Source organism: Lepidochelys kempii, chromosome 2 (genome assembly GCF_965140285.1).
Source record: "Lepidochelys kempii isolate rLepKem1 chromosome 2, rLepKem1.hap1, whole genome shotgun sequence".
In the NCBI taxonomy this organism is placed as follows: domain Eukaryota; kingdom Metazoa; phylum Chordata; order Testudines; family Cheloniidae; genus Lepidochelys; species Lepidochelys kempii.
The window spans coordinates 17,785,498-17,804,852 of record NC_136381.1 but is presented as its reverse complement, the minus strand read 5'-3'; the positions used below and the strand labels follow the sequence as shown (position 1 = coordinate 17,804,852).

The window sequence follows — 19,355 nt, the reverse complement described above, 5'->3', positions numbered from 1 at the left end:
GAGACAAGATACTTTCAAAAGCTGGGAGGAGGGAGAGAAACAAAGGGTTTGTGTGTCTGTCTGTAGTCGTCTTGGCCAGGGACAGAACAGGAATGGAGCCTTAGAACTTTTAGTAAGTAATCTAGCTAGGTATGTGTTAGATTATGATTTCTTTAAATGGCTGAGAAAAGAATTGTGCTGAATAGAATAACTATTTCTGTCTGTGTATCTTTTTTGTAACTTAAGGTTTTGCCTAGAGGGGTTCTCTATGTTTTTGAATCTAATTACCCTGTAAGATATCTACCATCCTGATTTTACAGGGGGGATTTCTTTATTTCTATTTACTTCTATTTTTTATTAAAAGTCTTCTTGTAAAACACTGAATGCTTTTTCATTGTTCTCAGATCCAAGGGTTTGGGTCTGTGGTCACCTATGCAAATTGGTGAGGCTTTTTATCCAACATTTCCCAGGAAAGGGGGAGTGCAAGTGTTGGGAGGATTGTTCATTGTTCTTAAGATCCAAGGGTCTGGGTCTGTAGTCACCTAGGCGAATTGGTGAGGCTTTTTACCAAACCTTGTCCAGGAAGTAGGGTGCAAGGTTTTGGGAAGTATTTTGGGGGGAAGGACGCGTCCAAACAGCTCTTCCCCAGTAACCAGTATTAGTTTGGTGGTGGTAGCGGCCATTCCAAGGATAACGGGGGTAATATTTTGTACCTTGGGGAAGTTTTGACCTAAGCTGGTAAAGATAAGCTTAGGAGGTTTTTCATGCAGGTCCCCACATCTGTACCCTAGAGTTCAGAGTGGGGGAGGAACCTTGACATGGTGGCACAGTGGTGGGATTAACCTGAAATCATTTTGAGATCCAGTTGAGATTTTTTTGAACTAGAAATACAGATTTTAAAAAGGAATTTTTAGGAAGTCCAGAAGGCAGCTTTGAAACTGAAAGCAGCTTGGTTTCTCTCTGCTTTGTGGCCAAGCAGAGACAAAAGGGGATTATCTTGTGAATTGCAGGTTTCATTTGCCTGGAGGCAGGGTACTTAACTCCTGCAGGGAAATTCACAGTCTTCCAACCCAGAGGTTTGTTTTTTTTTTTTCTTTTCTTCCTAAAAGTAAATAGGGGGTGTGTGCTCTACCCATTTGCCTGGAGACAAAAGTGGCAGGGTTTTTTTTAGGATTTTGATTTTTTTTTTTTGTTTTACAAGGAGCACAGGTTTGAAAAGAAATTTTTTTTTTTCTTCGTTGGGCTGGGTAAGCAGGTTTCCAAGTAGTTGGAGGTTTTTTGCTTTAATTTGGGCCCAGAGCAGAGACAAGGGAATTGTCTTTTTCTGTAGGCTGACAATCACTATCAGAGAATAGGTATTCTATTCCAGCACAGCAAAATTTTACAGCCAAGTTTTGTTTGTTTATTTCTAAACCTCAGGTGTAAAGTTAGTTAAAAACAGAGAGGTTAGAATGACCAAATCCTCAGCTCGACTACAGCTGGAATTAGCCAAATTTCAGGCTGAGGAAAAACAAAGGGAACATGAAAGACAGATAGAACTCATGCGGCTGGAGAAGGAGGTACAGGAGGCTGCCCACAAGAGGGAAATGGAGGCAAGGAAGCATGTGGAGGAGATGGAGAGGATAAAGGCCCAGCAGAATATACCAACAAACCCTAGCAATCCTTCTCCAGGTACCACTTCCCATCCCAGAAAGTTCCCCACCTACAAGGCAGGTGATGATACTGAGGCCTTCTTAGAAAACTTCGAAAGGGCCTGCCTTGGGTACAGCATCTCTACTGACCAATACATGGTAGAGCTGAGGCCGCAGCTCAGTGGACCCTTAGCTGAGGTGGCAGCTGAAATGCCTAAAGAACACATGAACAAGTATGAACTGTTTAAATCCAAGGCGAGAGTCAGAATGGGGATAACACCCGAGCAGTCTCGTCGGAGGTTCAGAGCCCTAAGGTGGAAACCAGACATGTCATTTACCCGACATGCCTACCACATTGTGAAACATTGGGATGCCTGGATATCAGGAGCAAGTGTTGAATCTCCAGTAAATTTGCCCTTCCTAATGCAAATGGAACAATTCTTAGAGGGTGTTCCTGAGGAAATAGAAAGATACATCCTAGATGGGAAACCCAAAACTGTAATCGAGGCAGGAGAGATTGGAGCCAGATGGGTGGAGGTGGCAGAGAAGAAGAAAACTGGTCGCAGTTGGAGCGGAGACCAGAAGGGACCACCCCAGACCACACCCTATTACCGGGGGCCGCCCAAAGCCCCACCTACCTCCCAAAGAACCCTCCAGACCCCTTATCGTCCCACCACCCCGTTCTCCAGCAACCCTCCTCGTCCCAGTGACCCGTCAGCTGGACGATGTTTTAAGTGTAACGAGCTGGGGCATGTAAAGGCCAACTGCCCCAAGAACCCCAACAGATTACAGTTCATTGCACCGGAATCACACCAGAGGTCCACAGGCCCAGATACCTCCCAGATACCCTTGGAGCGGAGGGAAACTGTGAGTGTGGGCGGGAAGAAGGTCACCGCGTGGAGGGACACCGGAGCACAAGTGTCAGCTATCCATGCTTCCTTAGTGGACCCCAATTTAATCAACCCAGAGATCCAAGTGACGATTCAACCCTTCAAGTCCAACTCTTTCAATTTGCCTACAGCCAAGTTGCCTGTCCAGTACAAGGGCTGGTCAGGAATGTGGACTTTTGCAGTCTATGATGATTATCCCATCCCCATGCTGTTGGGGGAAGACTTGGCCAATCATGTGAAGCAGGCCAAGAGGGTGGGAATGGTCACCCGCAACCAGGCTAAACAAGCCGTGAGGCCTAGCTCTGTTCCGGAAACTTCTATCAGGACCCAGTCAGAGGTGATGGACCTGGACCCCAGGCCAATGTCTGCAACAGCAGTAGTGGATCCAGTCCCAGAGACCCAGACGGAACCAGTCCCAGAACCGGAACCAGCCGAACAACCAACACCAGACCCCGTGTCAGCACTGAATCCAGTACTTGCAACCTCAACACCAGAGGGCCCCACCGAACCTGAACTGGCAGCAGCCGATAACCCTACACAAGAGGCTCAGCCGGAGCCTGAATCCCAACATAGTGCACCAGCGGAGAGCGGTTCACAGTCAACAGAAACAGCTCCATCCCCTATATCGCTTCCAGAGGGACCAAGCCTAGGTCCACAATCCCATGAGGAACTGATGTCTCCAGCATCAAGGGAACAGTTCCAGACCGAACAGGAAGCAGATGAAAGCCTCCAGAGAGCTTGGACGGCGGCACGGAGCAACCCACCGCCTCTCAGCTCTTCTAATCGATCCAGGTTTGTTGTAGAAAGAGGACTTTTATACAAGGAAACTCTTTCTGGGGGACACCAGGAAGACTGGCATCCTCAGAGACAGTTGGTAGTTCCAACTAAATACCGGGCCAAGCTCTTGAGCTTAGCCCATGATCACCCTAGTGGCCATGCTGGGGTGAACAGGACCAAAGACCGTTTGGGGGGGTCATTCCACTGGGAGGGAATGGGCAAGGATGTTTCTACCTATGTCCAGTCTTGTGAGGTGTGCCAAAGAGTGGGAAAACCCCAAGACCAGGTCAAAGCTCCTCTCCAGCCACTCCCCATCATTGAAGTTCCATTTCAGCGAGTAGCTGTGGATATTCTGGGTCCTTTTCCGAAAAAGACACCCAGAGGAAAGCAGTACATACTGACTTTCATGGATTTTGCCACCCGATGGCCGGAAGCAGTAGCTCTAAGCAACACCAGGGCTAAAAGTGTGTGCCAGGCACTAGCAGACATTTTTGCCAGGGTAGGTTGGCCCTCCGACATCCTCACAGATGCAGGGACTAATTTCCTGGCAGGAACTATGAAAAACCTTTGGGAAGCTCATGGGGTAAATCACTTGGTTGCCACTCCTTACCATCATCAAACAAATGGCATGGTGGAGAAGTTTAATGGAACTTTGGGGGCCATGATACGTAAATTCGTAAATGAGCACTCCAATGATTGGGACCTAGTATTGCAGCAGTTGCTCTTTGCCTACAGAGCTGTACCACATCCCAGTTTAGGGTTTTCCCCATTTGAACTTGTATATGGCCGTGAGGTTAAGGGGCCATTGCAGTTGGTGAAGCAGCAATGGGAGGGATTTACACCTTCTCCAGGAACTAACATTCTGGACTTTGTAACCAACCTACAAAACACCCTCCGAACCTCTTTAGCCCTTGCTAGAGAAAACTTACAGGATGCTCAAAAAGAGCAAAAAGCCTGGTATGATAAACATGCCAGAGAGCGTTCCTTCAAAGTAGGAGACCAGGTCATGGTCTTAAAGGCACTCCAGGCCCATAAAATGGAAGCATCGTGGGAAGGGCCATTCGTGGTCCAGGAGCGCCTGGGAGCTGTTAATTATCTCATAGCATTCCCCACCTCCAACCGAAAGCCTAAGGTGTACCATATTAATTCTCTAAAGCCCTTTTATTCCAGAGAATTAAAGGTTTGTCAGTTTACAGCCCAGGGAGGAGATGACGCTGAGTGGCCTGAAGGTGTTTACTACGAAGGGAAATGTGCTGGTGGTGTGGAAGAGGTGAACCTCTCCATGACCCTTGGGCGTATGCAGCGACAGCAGATCCAGGAGCTGTGCACTAGCTACGCGCCAACGTTCTCAGCCACCCCAGGACTGACTGAACGGGCATACCACTCCATTGACACAGGTAATGCTCACCCAATTAGGGTCCACCCTTACCGGGTGTCTCCTCAAGCTAAAACTGCTATAGAACGGGAGATCCAGGATATGTTACAGATGGGTGTAATCCGCCCCTCTGAAAGTGCATGGGCATCTCCAGTGGTTCTAGTTCCCAAACCAGATGGGGAAATACGTTTTTGCGTGGACTACCGTAAGCTAAATGCTGTAACTCGCCCAGACAACTATCCCATGCCACGCACAGATGAACTATTAGAGAAACTGGGAAGGGCCCAGTTCATCTCTACCTTGGACTTAACCAAGGGGTACTGGCAGGTACCGCTAGATGAATCTGCCAAGGAAAGGTCAGCCTTCATCACACATCTCGGGCTGTATGAATTTAATGTACTCCCTTTCGGGCTGCGAAATGCACCCGCCACTTTCCAAAGACTTGTAGATGGTCTCCTAGCGGGATTAGGAGAATATGCAGTCGCCTACCTTGACGATGTGGCCATATTTTCGGATTCCTGGGCAGACCACCTGGAACATCTACAAAAAGTCCTTGAGCGCATAAGGGAGGCAGGACTAACTGTTAAGGCTAAGAAGTGTCAAATAGGCCTAAACAGAGTGACTTACCTTGGACACCAGGTGGGTCAAGGAACTATCAGCCCCCTACAGGCCAAAGTGGATGCTATCCAAAAGTGGCCTGTCCCAAAGTCAAAGAAACAGGTTCAATCCTTCTTAGGCTTGGCCGGTTATTACAGACGATTTGTACCGCACTACAGCCAAATCGCTGCCCCACTGACAGACCTAACCAAAAAGAAACAGCCAAATGCTGTTCAGTGGACCGGAAGGTGTCAGAAGGCCTTTAACAAGCTTAAAGCGACACTCATGTCTGACCCTGTACTAAGGGCCCCAGACTTTGACAAACCGTTCCTAGTAACCACAGATGCATCCGAGCGTGGTGTGGGAGCAGTTTTAATGCAGAAAGGACCTGATCAAGAATTCCACCCTGTAGTGTTTCTCAGCAAAAAACTGTCTGAGAGGGAAAGCAACTGGTCAGTCACTGAAAAAGAATGTTATGCCATTGTCTACGCTCTGGAAAAGCTACGCCCATATGTTTGGGGACGGCGTTTCCACCTGCAAACCGACCATGCTGCACTAAAGTGGCTTCACACCGTCAAAGAAACTAACAGAAAACTTCTTCGGTGGAGTTTAGCTCTCCAAGATTTTGATTTCGACATCCAACACATCTCAGGAGCTTCTAACAAAGTGGCTGATGCACTCTCCCGTGAAAGTTTCCCAGAATCAACTGGTTAAAATCGTCCTTGAGATGTGGAAAATATTGTTAGTCTTTATGTACTTGGTAGTATATTTAGAGATGCATGTGTCTTATTAACTCTGTTTTCCTAGAGCTCCAGGAAGAAATCCCAGCCAGTGTTTCACCCTAGCTGAGATTTGGGGGGCGTGTCATAAATATAAAGGGAAGGGTAAACCCCTTTGAAATCCCTCCTGGCCAGGGGAAAGCTCCTCTCACCTGTAAAGGGTTAAGAAGCTAAAGGTAACCTCGCTGGCACCTGACCAAAATGACCAATGAGGAGACAAGATACTTTCAAAAGCTGGGAGGAGGGAGAGAAACAAAGGGTTTGTGTGTCTGTCTGTAGTCGTCTTGGCCAGGGACAGAACAGGAATGGAGCCTTAGAACTTTTAGTAAGTAATCTAGCTAGGTATGTGTTAGATTATGATTTCTTTAAATGGCTGAGAAAAGAATTGTGCTGAATAGAATAACTATTTCTGTCTGTGTATCTTTTTTGTAACTTAAGGTTTTGCCTAGAGGGGTTCTCTATGTTTTTGAATCTAATTACCCTGTAAGATATCTACCATCCTGATTTTACAGGGGGGATTTCTTTATTTCTATTTACTTCTATTTTTTATTAAAAGTCTTCTTGTAAAACACTGAATGCTTTTTCATTGTTCTCAGATCCAAGGGTTTGGGTCTGTGGTCACCTATGCAAATTGGTGAGGCTTTTTATCCAACATTTCCCAGGAAAGGGGGAGTGCAAGTGTTGGGAGGATTGTTCATTGTTCTTAAGATCCAAGGGTCTGGGTCTGTAGTCACCTAGGCGAATTGGTGAGGCTTTTTACCAAACCTTGTCCAGGAAGTAGGGTGCAAGGTTTTGGGAAGTATTTTGGGGGGAAGGACGCGTCCAAACAGCTCTTCCCCAGTAACCAGTATTAGTTTGGTGGTGGTAGCGGCCATTCCAAGGATAACGGGGGTAATATTTTGTACCTTGGGGAAGTTTTGACCTAAGCTGGTAAAGATAAGCTTAGGAGGTTTTTCATGCAGGTCCCCACATCTGTACCCTAGAGTTCAGAGTGGGGGAGGAACCTTGACACAGCCATTGGATCATGTTATACCTTTCACTGCTAGACTGAAGAGCCCATTATCAAATATTTGTTCCCTATATAGGAATGTGTAGACCATAATCAAGTCACCTCTTAATCTTCTCTTTGTTAAGAGAAATCAATTGAGTTCCTTGATTTTGTCACTATAAGGCATGATTTCTAATCCTTTCATCATTCTTGTGGCTCTGCCCTGAACCCTCTCCAATTTATCAACATCGTTCTTGAATTGTGGGGATGATAGTGTTCCCCCTTCCCCCACACTGTTGTCCTTGTAACCCCATGAACTGCTCAGACTCTCTTCTTTTACTGTCCCCTGCATCAGCACCTGTAGAGTGCAAAACAACAGCCAGAATCCCTACAACCTTCAGTGCCTGTTTATCAGGGCCCTGGAGGAAAAGAGAACTCTCTTCCTTGGGATCTCCTTCAATCTGGGCACACCCGGCCTTATCCTCCCTCCCTCTAACACTTCCTTCCTGCCTTTTATCAAGCTAGTCAATTTATGGACGAATTAATTCCAGTTATACAGCCTCCCCATCTGAATGCTAATTCCTCCCTATTTCCTCAATCTGCTGACACTGCGTAAACTAACTGAGCCTACCGTGATCAGAGTGCTGACCCATCTCTTGGGCCTCAATTCTCTGGCACAGGGCACCAGAACTGGATGCAGTGATCCAGAAGTGGTTGCACCAGTGTCAAATAAGGAGGTAAAATAACCTCTCTGCTCTTACCCAAGAATCCCCTCTTCATGCATCCCAGGATCACATTAAATCTTTTGGCCACAGCATCACACTGGGAGCTTATGTTCAGCTGACTTTCCATCACCACCCACACATCTTATTTAGAACAAGTATGTTCCTAATAGAGTCTCCCATGCTGTAAGTATGGCCTGCATTCTTTGTTCCTAGATGTACACATTTATATTTAGCCATGTTAAAACACATATTGTTTGGTTGCACCCAGCTTAACAAGTGATCCAGATTGCTCTGTATCAGTGACCTGTCCTCTTCATTATTTACCAGTCCCCCAAACTGTGCATTATCTGCAAACTTTATCTGTGATGATTGTATGTTTTCTTCCAGGTCATTCGTAAACATGTTAAATAGTATGAGGCCAAGAAAAGAGTGGGACTCTATTAGGAATATACTAGTTCAATGATGATTCCCTGTTTAGAATTACATGTTGAGACGTATCGGTTAGCCAGCTATTAATCCATTTAATGTGTGCCATGTTCATTTTAAATCATTCTAATTTTTCAATAATGGCATGTGGTACCAAATCAAATGCCTTACTGAAGTTTATTACATCAACGTTGTTACCTTTATCAACCAAATTTGTAACCTCATCAGAAAAAGATATCAAGTTAGTTTGACACAATCTATTTTCCATAAACCCATTTTGGTTGGCATTAATTACATTACCCTCCTTTAATTCTTTCCTAATTATCTGCTTAATCGTTGTCTTGCCCAGGATCAATTTCAGAATCACAGACTCTGTCATTCTATTTACGCTTTTTAAATATTGGTACATTAGCTTTCTTCCAGTCTTCTGGAACTTCCCCAGTGTTCCAAGACTTACTGAAAATCAACATTAATGATCCAGTGAGCTCCTTAGCCAGCTCTTTAAAAACTTTTAGATGCAAGTTACCCAGGCTGGCTGATTTGAAAATGTGTAACTTTTGTAGCTTATGTTTAACATCCTCCTGAGATACTAGTGGAATGGAAAGAGTGTTATCACATGATATGACAACATCTTATGTTTTTCCCAAATACAGAACAAAATATTTATTGAACACTTCTGCCTTTTCTGCGTTATTTATTGATCATTCTAATATTTCCATCTAGTAATGAACCAATACCATTGTTAGGATTCTTTTTGTTTCTAATATGTTTTAAAAAATCCTTCTTATTGTTCTTAAATGAGCTGTCCATACATTTCTCTGTAGATCCCTTTTGCGTCTCTTATCAATTTTCTATAAGTTCTACCTTCTGATTTATACTCACGACTATCAACTTCCATTTTCTTCCATTGGTTTAATTTAATTTATTTATTTATCTGTCTATTTTTATAGCTCTAAACCAGGTTGCTATTTTAACCAATACAGCCTTCTTCCTCGATTGTTAGATGCCCCCAAAAGCACAATCTGACAAAGTATTCTTAAACAATTCCCAATTATTATTCACATTTTTACCAATTAAATTCTTCCTTCCAGCTGACTTGGCTCATAATTGTTTTCAGCTTTGTGAAATTGACCCTTTTAAAGCATCATATGTTATAAAACTGTTGTGGACTTTATGCTATTTGCATGTTATAAGAGTGATCTAGTCATAATCACTTGTATCTAAGCTACCACTAATTTTTAGATTTGTGATCAGTTCTTCTTTATCTGTCAACATGAGGACTAATATAGAATTCCCCGGGGTTGGATGCAACACTTTTTGAGTTAGAAAATTGTCTTCTATAACATTTAGAAATTTAGTTATTTGCAGAATATTTCTCATTGCACATAATGAAAGATTTCATTCAAATTTTATTTTGTAGTTTAGAATGAGAGCTTTGAAATTATATATGTCTTTAAATTGCCTGTGAAAAATAAATTACTAACATTGGGAGAATTTTAACATAAGACTCCTCCAAGTCCAGTCCAGCATATCAGTGGTTAGCCTTTATATCCAGGCCAAAATCCAATCTGGATAATTTAATTTTCGCTATTTAAAATTCCCTCTTATTTCAGCTGGAACAATTTTCTATGCCTCCCTGGCACAAAATGGCTGCTCTGTTCTACTCCAGAGTTGACTCTATGTGACTTTGTGGGTGAGAGTGGTTTGTATATACAGGGTTATTAAATATCTAAAATGTAAGGTTATTTTTGTCTGTGAACAAATGGAACGGCCCCACTGTGGTGTTAATGGGAAAGGACTGTTCCAAGGGCTGCATCACTGCTAATCAGATTTTTTGGTTCTGCCATGTGATTACTAGAAATGTGGCTACCTTCATTATTGAGTAAAGAAAATAGGCTATTGCATGGGAAGCCAAAAAGCCCCAGTTCCTAGGAGTGGAGATACCATCCAGCCTCTATGCATATATAATCACCATGCATGGTGGAAGCACAAGGTGCTAACGGGTTCAACTCTCAGTTTTCTCAGTATTTCTAGTGTAGTTTATTTTGGGGAAGAGGGAGTGTAGTCAAGACATCTCTTGAGGGTGCTTCCTCTAAGAGCAAATAATCACATGCTGGACTAAAAGATTCCAAGGACAGAGTGCTTGCAAATGTGCTTTCTCCCCTTTCACTACACTTGCAAGACCTGCCACTTCCCACTGAGTTCAGTGGAAAGACTCAGTGGGAGATGGATCAGTCTCCAGAAGGGTTACCCTGTACTCCAACGGCAAGAGGGAGTTTTAACATCACATTGAATTTCAAAGCTTCCCTCCATTTTCCTTCTTCTCTCTTTCCCTAAGATTCTTTTCCCTTCCCCAAATTCTCTCCTGCTTTCACCTCTCCTCCCATAGAGCCCCTTTCCACATTCAGAGCTATTCAGATGCTGAAAGGTCTGAGGATGGATGCTGGATTCTCCTCCAGCCGCACTGATGAATCTCAACCAGGTGGAGAGGAAGAGCATCTAAAATAAATATAACTAAATTACAAGAAGCTCTTTACTGCAAGTATGTGGACTTAATCTCCCTTGGGATTAATTCAGTGGAGGAGAGTAGCGCCAATGGAGTAACAAGGTAGAGAGGGTGAGAAGCTGAGATAATTGTGTTTATTTTGTGGTTGAGAAATAGCTACTTAGGCAAATCGGTCCTACCAGCCAGAATGCAGAGCTCTGCAGAACTGAAATATTATCCCAGTATTGTGGGTCATCAATGTATGCAAATCTCCAGATGAGCACTGAGTAGTAAATACAGCGGAATTTCATCCTGTATGACATATGCTGTTCAAAAGTCTGGATTGCAGAAGAAAATAATGCCTTTGGCTGAAGCCTCCTACCCCCAGTCTCTCATCCCTCTCCTCACTCAGCTGTGGTAGAATAGGTTGAGGCATGCACTGTTCTAGGAATAGTTATTAGGCAGGAGATTCGTGTTAAAACAAATGTGAGTGTTTTCCATTTCAGAATTGTTAGCTGTCTGCCATTCTTTATGGAGCCTGACAAACTTAATTTAAAGTTCATCCCTCATTTTGCACACACAAGCTTTTAAGTTACTTTTTCTAGATACAGTCGAGACAGAGCAAGGCTGTCTCGTCACAGTGAGAGAATTTCCTAAAGAATCCATCTCTGGTGCAGCCAATAAGTCTGGAAAAATCAGTCATGCTAAACCCCTAATTAAAAATAGTTCCATTAGCAATATATGGTATCAACATAAATCAAATATTTCCATACCAGGAACCTAATTTAACACAAAAACAAGCATTCTGAGCCTGAAAATTATATTCTAAAAGCATTTGACTTACAGCAATATTTTGAAATGACATGTTGCACAGGAGAGCTGTTCTGACATTTGAGGCAGTCCCAGTCTTATGGCTATTCTATATTGAAGTATTTATTTCATTCAAAAATCATGTAGCCCAAATTACATAGAACTAGAACATACCTTAAAAACACATCAAAATAGAACATCACATACAAGTTCCTCGACAAGAGAAAAATGTTTCAAGACAAAATCCATACAGGGAAATGCTTCTAGGGCCCTAGCTCTCTGGATAGCAGCTAAAGCATCTATTAGACCTAACCTTAACTCTAATACTCTGCCTAAGCAGCTAAAGTGAGGCTTTAATAACTGTAGCCAGGGACCAAACAAGCCAAAGCTGAATCAAGTCCCCCTGTTTCTCCACCCCAGAAAGGCCTTTAGCTGCTATCCAGAGGAGTCAGTGAGGGGGAGGGTACTCAGCCCCATCCGGGAGCCACTCTGCACAACTGTCCCTTTTCATTTCCTGAGCTTGTATTTCCTACATTCATGTTCTCCCTTTGGACATATCAATCAGTCACTTTACAGCATTTCCCCCCGTCCCTAAAATATTCTGAGCATGGTTCCTTCATCATATCACTCCAGTTTTACACCAATGCATGCTGAAATCAGTGTCTTTGCTGCAACATAATACTGGAGTTGCAACATGAAGAATCACTGTCGTGATTTTTATTTAGCACATGTCAGGGTTTTTTTGCTTTTTGTTACACTTTAAAGGTTTTATGCTCTTCTTTGAGGTACTTTTAATGTTCTGTTTCATCCACTTCTAAAACTTTCTTTTTATTTCACACCATTCAATACTATGTAATTTGAAAAACAAAAAAATCCAACACTAAAGCATTTACAGTTCTTTCAACCCCTTTCTTGCAAACCCCCATTATCTCCATGTTTCCATAGTGATTTACTTATTTTTATATATCTATTTCTGGGAGAGCTGGGCTCTCTTTGACTTTTACATGCTTTCAATGTATAGCTGAAGTGAGTGGAAGCTGAAATTAGGACACAGCAAGGAGCACAAGGTTACACAGTGGCATATTATAAGCAGCATATTATTAAGGTTGCCTGATGTTGCCCATTATAAAGCCCTGTTTTCAGTTGCTTATAACTTTGCCAGACTACAGCTGTTTTGACTGAAATTTTTCATGCCAGGTGTCTGCATCAGTGTGGATTTTATTTATTTATTTATTTTTGGAAAATGTCAGCCAGTATTGTTTAGCCATTTCTGAGAATGAGGCTAGGGAAAAATATAGTGGTGGGCAACCATTTTTGAAAGTTCTAGTGTGTGCCCATGTTTGGGGCAGAGTCTTGAAAGTTGGCAGGGGGTGGCCTTTGTGTCAGCAGTATACCTTTTGCTGACCCTGTGAAAATCCAGCCAAATTTGGCCAAGCTATAAATCTTTGGAAAATCACGGTTCAAATGGGCTCAGTATTGACTTGTTAGGCGTAAGCAGCTAAAGTCTCCAAAGATTCTGTCTGCAATGAACATTTTTCCAGCTGGCAGTTGAACAGGACTTTCCTTGCAACTGCAGCTCTGACCTGCTGTAGGCCATCTGAATACTAAAACTGAGAGCAGAGAGCCTTTCTCTCCTGTGTTCTCCATGACCTCCCTGCTGAGCCTAGGCAATATGAAGGAGGAAGATGCCTGATTTGAAGGCAGAGGGGGCTAGAGCTGGAGCTGGGGGAAGAGTAGATTAGGACAACCAGCATGGGAGTGGAATTGGGACAGGCCAAAGAGATTGGGACTGAGAATGGGTGGGAAATGTTGGAGAGAGACTGGGAGCCAGTAAGTGTGTGGGAGACCAGGATTAGAGGAACAGTCAGGTGGGAAAACTGGCTAGGCAAGGAGATGGGGACTCAGAAGCATTGGGGAAGGGGGAAGGCATTGAGCGGGGAAGGCAGACGTATACCAGTAAGGAGTCAGGGTCCGGGAGGAGAACTGGGACTGACTGAGCAAAGAGACCGAGACAAGGAGCTGGTGCAGGGGAAGTGGGCAACTGAAATTGGACAAGAAGCTCTGACATTGGAGGACAAGCTCAAGGAGGGAGACTGGAACTGGGAACCAGTAGGGGCAGGGAATATGGATGTGGTGACTGGAGGCCAGAGTATGGGAGAGAGAGTCAGATTGGATGAGGAGTTAGGAAAGGGGAAGTGGAATGTCTGGGCAAGGATGCTAGGGCTGGAAATTAGGAGAGAATGGGACAGGGAATCTGGAGTCATTATAATAGGATTTGCTCAGCAAGAGGCTAGGGCTGGAATGATAAACCTGATGAGTTGAGATTGGGACTAGGTGAGGAGAATGGGGTTGGGATTAGAAACCAGGGGTGGGAAAGAGACTGAATTAGGACAGGGACAAGTTGGACAGGATGGAGCAGAAGGGGTCTAATCTTGGGGGAAATATGAAGAAGAGTCTGTGCTCATTAGAGAACACTCCCCCCACAGAGCCTGGAATGGAACTCAAGGTTTCTAAGTCCCACCATTTCTCAGCAAGTATTTATTAAACTACTGGCAAAGTGTGCTTCTCATCCCCTTCTAGAGCAGGGGGTGATGGTAAAACCATCCCCATAGAGGATGACAACCTGCTAATGCTATCAGTTACTCCATTAGCTCAAGTGGAAGAGATCTAAAGGTTCCAGCCCCACCAATACCCCACATGGGTGTCAATATGATACCATGTAGTGGAATTTCTTTTTTTGTTTATTTTTTTTTAAACTGGGAAATTACATACAAATTATATTGAAAGAACATTAAGGTTGCAAACTCAAGCACTTTAAAAGTTAGGAAATGCCAGCATAAGCATTTCCCATGCAACCTTAATTTGGCCCTCTTGTGCACATGCATTATGATACTGTATTTAATTACATGATCACATGCTATTTTTTCTATGAATAAACTTCAAGATCTCCAGAAATAAGAAATGATTTAAAAACATCTAGGACCATGGATTTACAGTGTGCAATCCATTCGCTTGCTGCAATATGGTGCAAGTCAGGGCCAAATTTACACGTTGGTGTAGTCAGTGAAAGTAACTCTACATTATCGTCCAAATCTTAGACTGTGTAAGGGCTGGTCTGAATCACAGCCCCTGTATTTGTGAGAGCACAAGGGCTGCTGCCAAGTTGTTTGTCCCTAGGAACAATTCCCTGGAAAGAGATTGAGAACATACAGAGCCATGCCTTCCCCATGCTCTCCTCTCCTTCCAGACGGCAGAGGGGAGTATGCTTCATGCCCTAAATGGCTGTAGCAAATTACCTCTACCCCCACCAGCCCAACCAGGGAGCTCCAGGAGACATTGCATCTTCCTGAAGCAGAATGACTCCAAATACCGCCCCACCCCCAGGAGTGCTGTTCCTTCACGTTGGTTGCTCGAATGCAGCACTGTGGTTCGATGCCACAGGTGAACCTTGCATGACTTGGGGTGTTCTAAGGGCTTGATCCTTCTGAGATTACTAGAAAAAAACTTCAGTCAAAGCCAAAGGGGGTTTTCCAGCACTGGACTAGGACTGCCTAGGGTTAGATCTTAACATTCCTACTGTATAACCCAGAGGAGTTTAGTGACCGACACTGCCCTGGATTGGTTTTGCAACAACTTCAATGCGGTTCTACGTTTACAAATCCAGAAGTATGGATGGCTTCAGATCCTGGTCCCCCTTTAACCATAATTCTCTATTTCTGAGGTATCCTAGGTAGGAAGTCTTTCCCAGTGGTTAGGGCACTCACCTGGGACGTAGGAGTTCTGCACTCAAGTCCCAATTACTTGGCCTCTCTATGCCTCCCTTTCCTATCTGTAAATTGAGGCTAACAGCTCTGCCCTGTTTCACAGTGGTGTGATGAGGATGAATACATCAAAGGTGGTGAGACACTCCAATACTATGGCTATGGAAGCCATATAAGTACCTAAGATACAGAGACGATTGCACATTTGGCCTCTCTCCATTATGCAGTGCATGCTGTTCTTAAGAATCACTAAAACTGCACTGTGCTGGATGTGAGCCTTCTTTAATCAGTCTTTGCTTAATTTAGGTTTATTTGACATTACATTATTAAAGGTCATATACTCAAGTGGATAAAAATATTTGCTTCAAATGCCAGCTGGTATTTTGAAAGTAATTATTGCTGCATCCTGCAATTCTAGTTTGTAAAGCGAGCATTACAGTAAATGTTTGCTTTACCTGTTGACCATGATAAAATACGGCTAACAGGAACATTGCCATCAGTAGCAAGGATGCCTCCTTTGTGCCCAGGAAATCGGTTCTGGAAAGAAAAAAACCCAAAGAAAGACATTATTATTGATCGGTCAGAGTTTTATTTTAATCAGGGAGGGCTTTAATTTGGTAACCTACGTGCTTTTCTATGGTTTGTTGTGAAAAACCTTGGCATTTGAAAATATAACCAATAACAATTAATTCAACAGTAAAAGACTGTAATTAAAATGTTCACTGTCTAATAACCAATGTGTTGAACGATTAAAGCGAGGCCTCCACTAGCAATCAGGAGATGCTAATCCTTCCCTTCCAACCGTGACAGAGAAGCCATGCATTCGTCACTCTCTTTGTGGTGGTGATCCCAGTGGCAGTGGTATGCAATGAACAGAACTGACATGATTAAATATATCCTTAAATGAGGTATGTACACTTCAGTCCTCTCCCAATCCAGGCTTCAGAGCTATGGGCCAGGATGATCTGCAGCACCAAAACCCACTTAGCACTGAAGAAGGGGGCCTATCACAGAGTGTGATATGGCTTTATAAGTCTCTAGTTTGCCCTGGTCCTGCTGGAATTTAGAGCAGCTTAGTGGCCCCAAAGGGTCCATTACACAAGCTGGGGAGAGCACAGCACACTCCTGCTGCACCCCTAGAAACCTACTTTGGTTCCCAGCATGCCCTCTGTGTCTGGACCAGGGGAGAGTACACAGGGTAGGAACTGGCTATGCTGGCTTTAGGCCAGCTGAGACCTCCTTTCACTGAAGGAATTCTCAGCTGGCTAGATACAACCAGCATCTGGCACCTTTTTGCTGGTGGAGCAGTGCAAAGGGTTTGGAAGAGTGGAGAGAACCTGACCCTATATCTGGGATTATGACCTACAATCCTAACTTCAGCCATTACAATATTTTGCACGTGCCTAGCACTTTTCATTCAAGGACTTCAAAACATTTTACACATATTGACAAAGCCTCCCAACACCCTTTTGAGGTAGATCAGTATTCTGTCCATTCTACAGCTGGGTAAGGAGAAGCACAAATAAATTATGTGACTTGTCCCAGGTGTCTGGAAGTCACTTGCAAAGCCTGGAATAGAACCCAGTAGTTCGGACTTTGTCTTCTACTCGAATGATTCTCCCGACCTGAGCTGGTGAAATACTACAAAAACATTGTTTACTAGCTCTGGCTGAGAGAGTGATTTGAGTAGAAGATAAAGTCAGGACCACTGGGTTCTATTCCTGGCTTTGCAAATGATTTCCAGACATCTAGAGCAAGTCAGATAATTTGTTTGTGCCTTTCATTTGAATTCCAAGTGGCTGTTTGGTTAGATTATGCCGAGGCCCTTTTTAATCACTATTGATGAATATTCACATAAATAGGTTTTGTTCACCAAATTATCTGGGAAATGTCTGTTATTCATACAATTACTCACAGTTAAAAAGTGAAGAAAGGTATCTGTGTATGAATAAAAGCAGATACCATTCATAATGTCTTAGTGTCCTGATGTTTTAAATCCTCCTGTTGAGACTGGAAACAATATCATTTGACTAAGATGAACAATCAGAAACCATGAATTACAAATAGCAGGAGGGATAAAATGAAAAGTTTGTGAACAGCCCATAACTTATACAAACATGTTTTGCTCTATTTGCACAATTACAAATAGATTTGCAAAAATCAGCTATATTTGGAAATGATTTTTAAATAGAAAGGAGAGCTACATTTGTTGGATATTTTGTTGATACCAGGTAACTTGATCATATCAATCTACCTGCCTGTCCGTCTAGCCTATGGTAATTTTAGAATGGCAACAGGTACCTAGATCACTCTTTCTCTTATGTCACAGTGTTATAAAACAATGGTTACATGTTTCAATATAATAGTCTTTTTTTTCACCTCAACATACCATTCATCAGTTTAGCCCAAAACTCATATTATCGACAAACTGAAGTCATCCCATGAAAATCCATCTGATAATATTTCCTGATGGAAAACTAGTATATTTTTAGTATGCTTAGAATATGTTCCCTTTTTGTAAGAGTAAGCATCTCCTTAAATATGCCTTTTAGAAACCACTGCCCTGTAACAGTTGGTATCTTCTCACTGTCATTCATGGTGCCTCAAGATTGTCAGGAAAACTGGTTTCTAATAGTAACACTCACTGTTAAGTTCCAATCAACCTGTCCTCTTTTTTCAGTATTAGATGATTTATATTGATAATAGCATTTGTACATTCTTTTCTACTAGATTTTTTTCCTAACAATCCAAGACTGGCTGTGAACAAAGACAACTCTCTAATACATAACAACAAACCAGCGGGCACACTGTACGTGTCACTGTAGCCGAGGGTAACGTAAGCTGATAAATATCATCTTTGTCATGCAAGTACATCTGTGCTAAATTGATTTGGATATATGACTATTTTCTCTGAAAATACAAAGATATTTGAAGAAGAATTAAAATGTGGAATTCTCTGGATTTGGCCCAAGACTAGTCAAAAACATGAATCTTCACTGGCAATTCTATCACTTTATGGAGTGCTCACATGGCACTTAGGCCAGGTCTACACTATAAACATACATCGGTATAATTATGTCGCTCAGGGGTGTGAAAAATCCACATCCCTGAGCGAAGCAGTTATACTGACCTATCCCCCGGAGTAGACAATGCTATGTCAACGGGAGCCCTTCTCCTGTCGACATACCTACTGCCTCTTGTGGGGGTGGATTAACTCCACTGATGGGATAAGCTCTCCTGTCCAGACAGTAGCATCTTCACTGAAGCGCTACAGTGGCCCAGCTGCACCAGTGCTGCTGTAGTGTTTTAAGTGTACACCTACCCTCATATACATAGGAACCCCAAGAAGCACTCCTTGCAATTAAGCTCCATTTCTTTTCGGGAGCAGGGCCCCAGAAGCAGTGGAATAAGCTTTCCAGTGAGATATACAACACTTCCTTCTAGCCCTGAAAGATCCAGAGATAAGGGTGAAATGATGGCTCAATGGAAATCGATGGGAATTGAGCTGTTTCATCTACACCTTAATGTTGTGTAATAAAGACTACAGTAGATAATTTTTAGAGATGGTTCAAATGTGTGGATTTGGAAGTCTTATTCCTGAGAAAATTCTGTGCCAAAAAATTAGAAATTCTGCAAAATTCTGCAAATTTTATATGTCAATAAATAAATGTGGAGGCTCTAGCATGGCAGTAAGGAGCACAGGCCACTGGCTGCACAGAGGTGGGAGATCCCTTCTCCCTCCCTGGGACATGGACCTTTGGGGCAGGCCCAGCCTTTGTGCTGTGTCAGGATTGGGTGCAGCCTCATGGCCAAGTCCGTGTCCAGGGGTAGAGGGGCTGCAGGGTGATCTCCCACCTCTGTGAAGCCAGTCACCTGTGCTCCTCACTGCCATGCTGGAGCCTTCTCATTTCTTTATTGACAAATTAAATTTGCAGAATTTCAAAATATTGTGTGCAGAATTTTTATTTTTTTTGGCACATAATTCCCTCAGAAGTAGGAGGTGCACATCCCCTGTGTCTTGGAGGGCAGGCTGAGGAAGGGCCAGTGGGGAGACTGAAAATCCACCCGTTTTTGTCCCCAGGGTGCATGGACAGAGAAAGAATGGAGGCTTTGGCAGCTTTAAAGTTACAGT

The 19,355-nt window shown here is 43.3% G+C and overlaps 1 protein-coding gene across 2 annotated transcripts in view; it reads right to left on the bottom strand.

The window, feature by feature from the left end:
• Window positions 1-19,355, bottom strand: part of ADCY8 (adenylate cyclase 8) — a 185,384-nt gene that overhangs the window by 15,339 nt on the left and 150,690 nt on the right. For both annotated transcript variants that reach the window (XM_073330121.2, XM_073330122.2), the window contains one exon: window positions 15,679-15,760. In XM_073330121.2, the coding sequence (XP_073186222.1) occupies window positions 15,679-15,760 (82 nt within the window). The remainder of the gene's footprint in view (window positions 1-15,678; window positions 15,761-19,355) is intronic.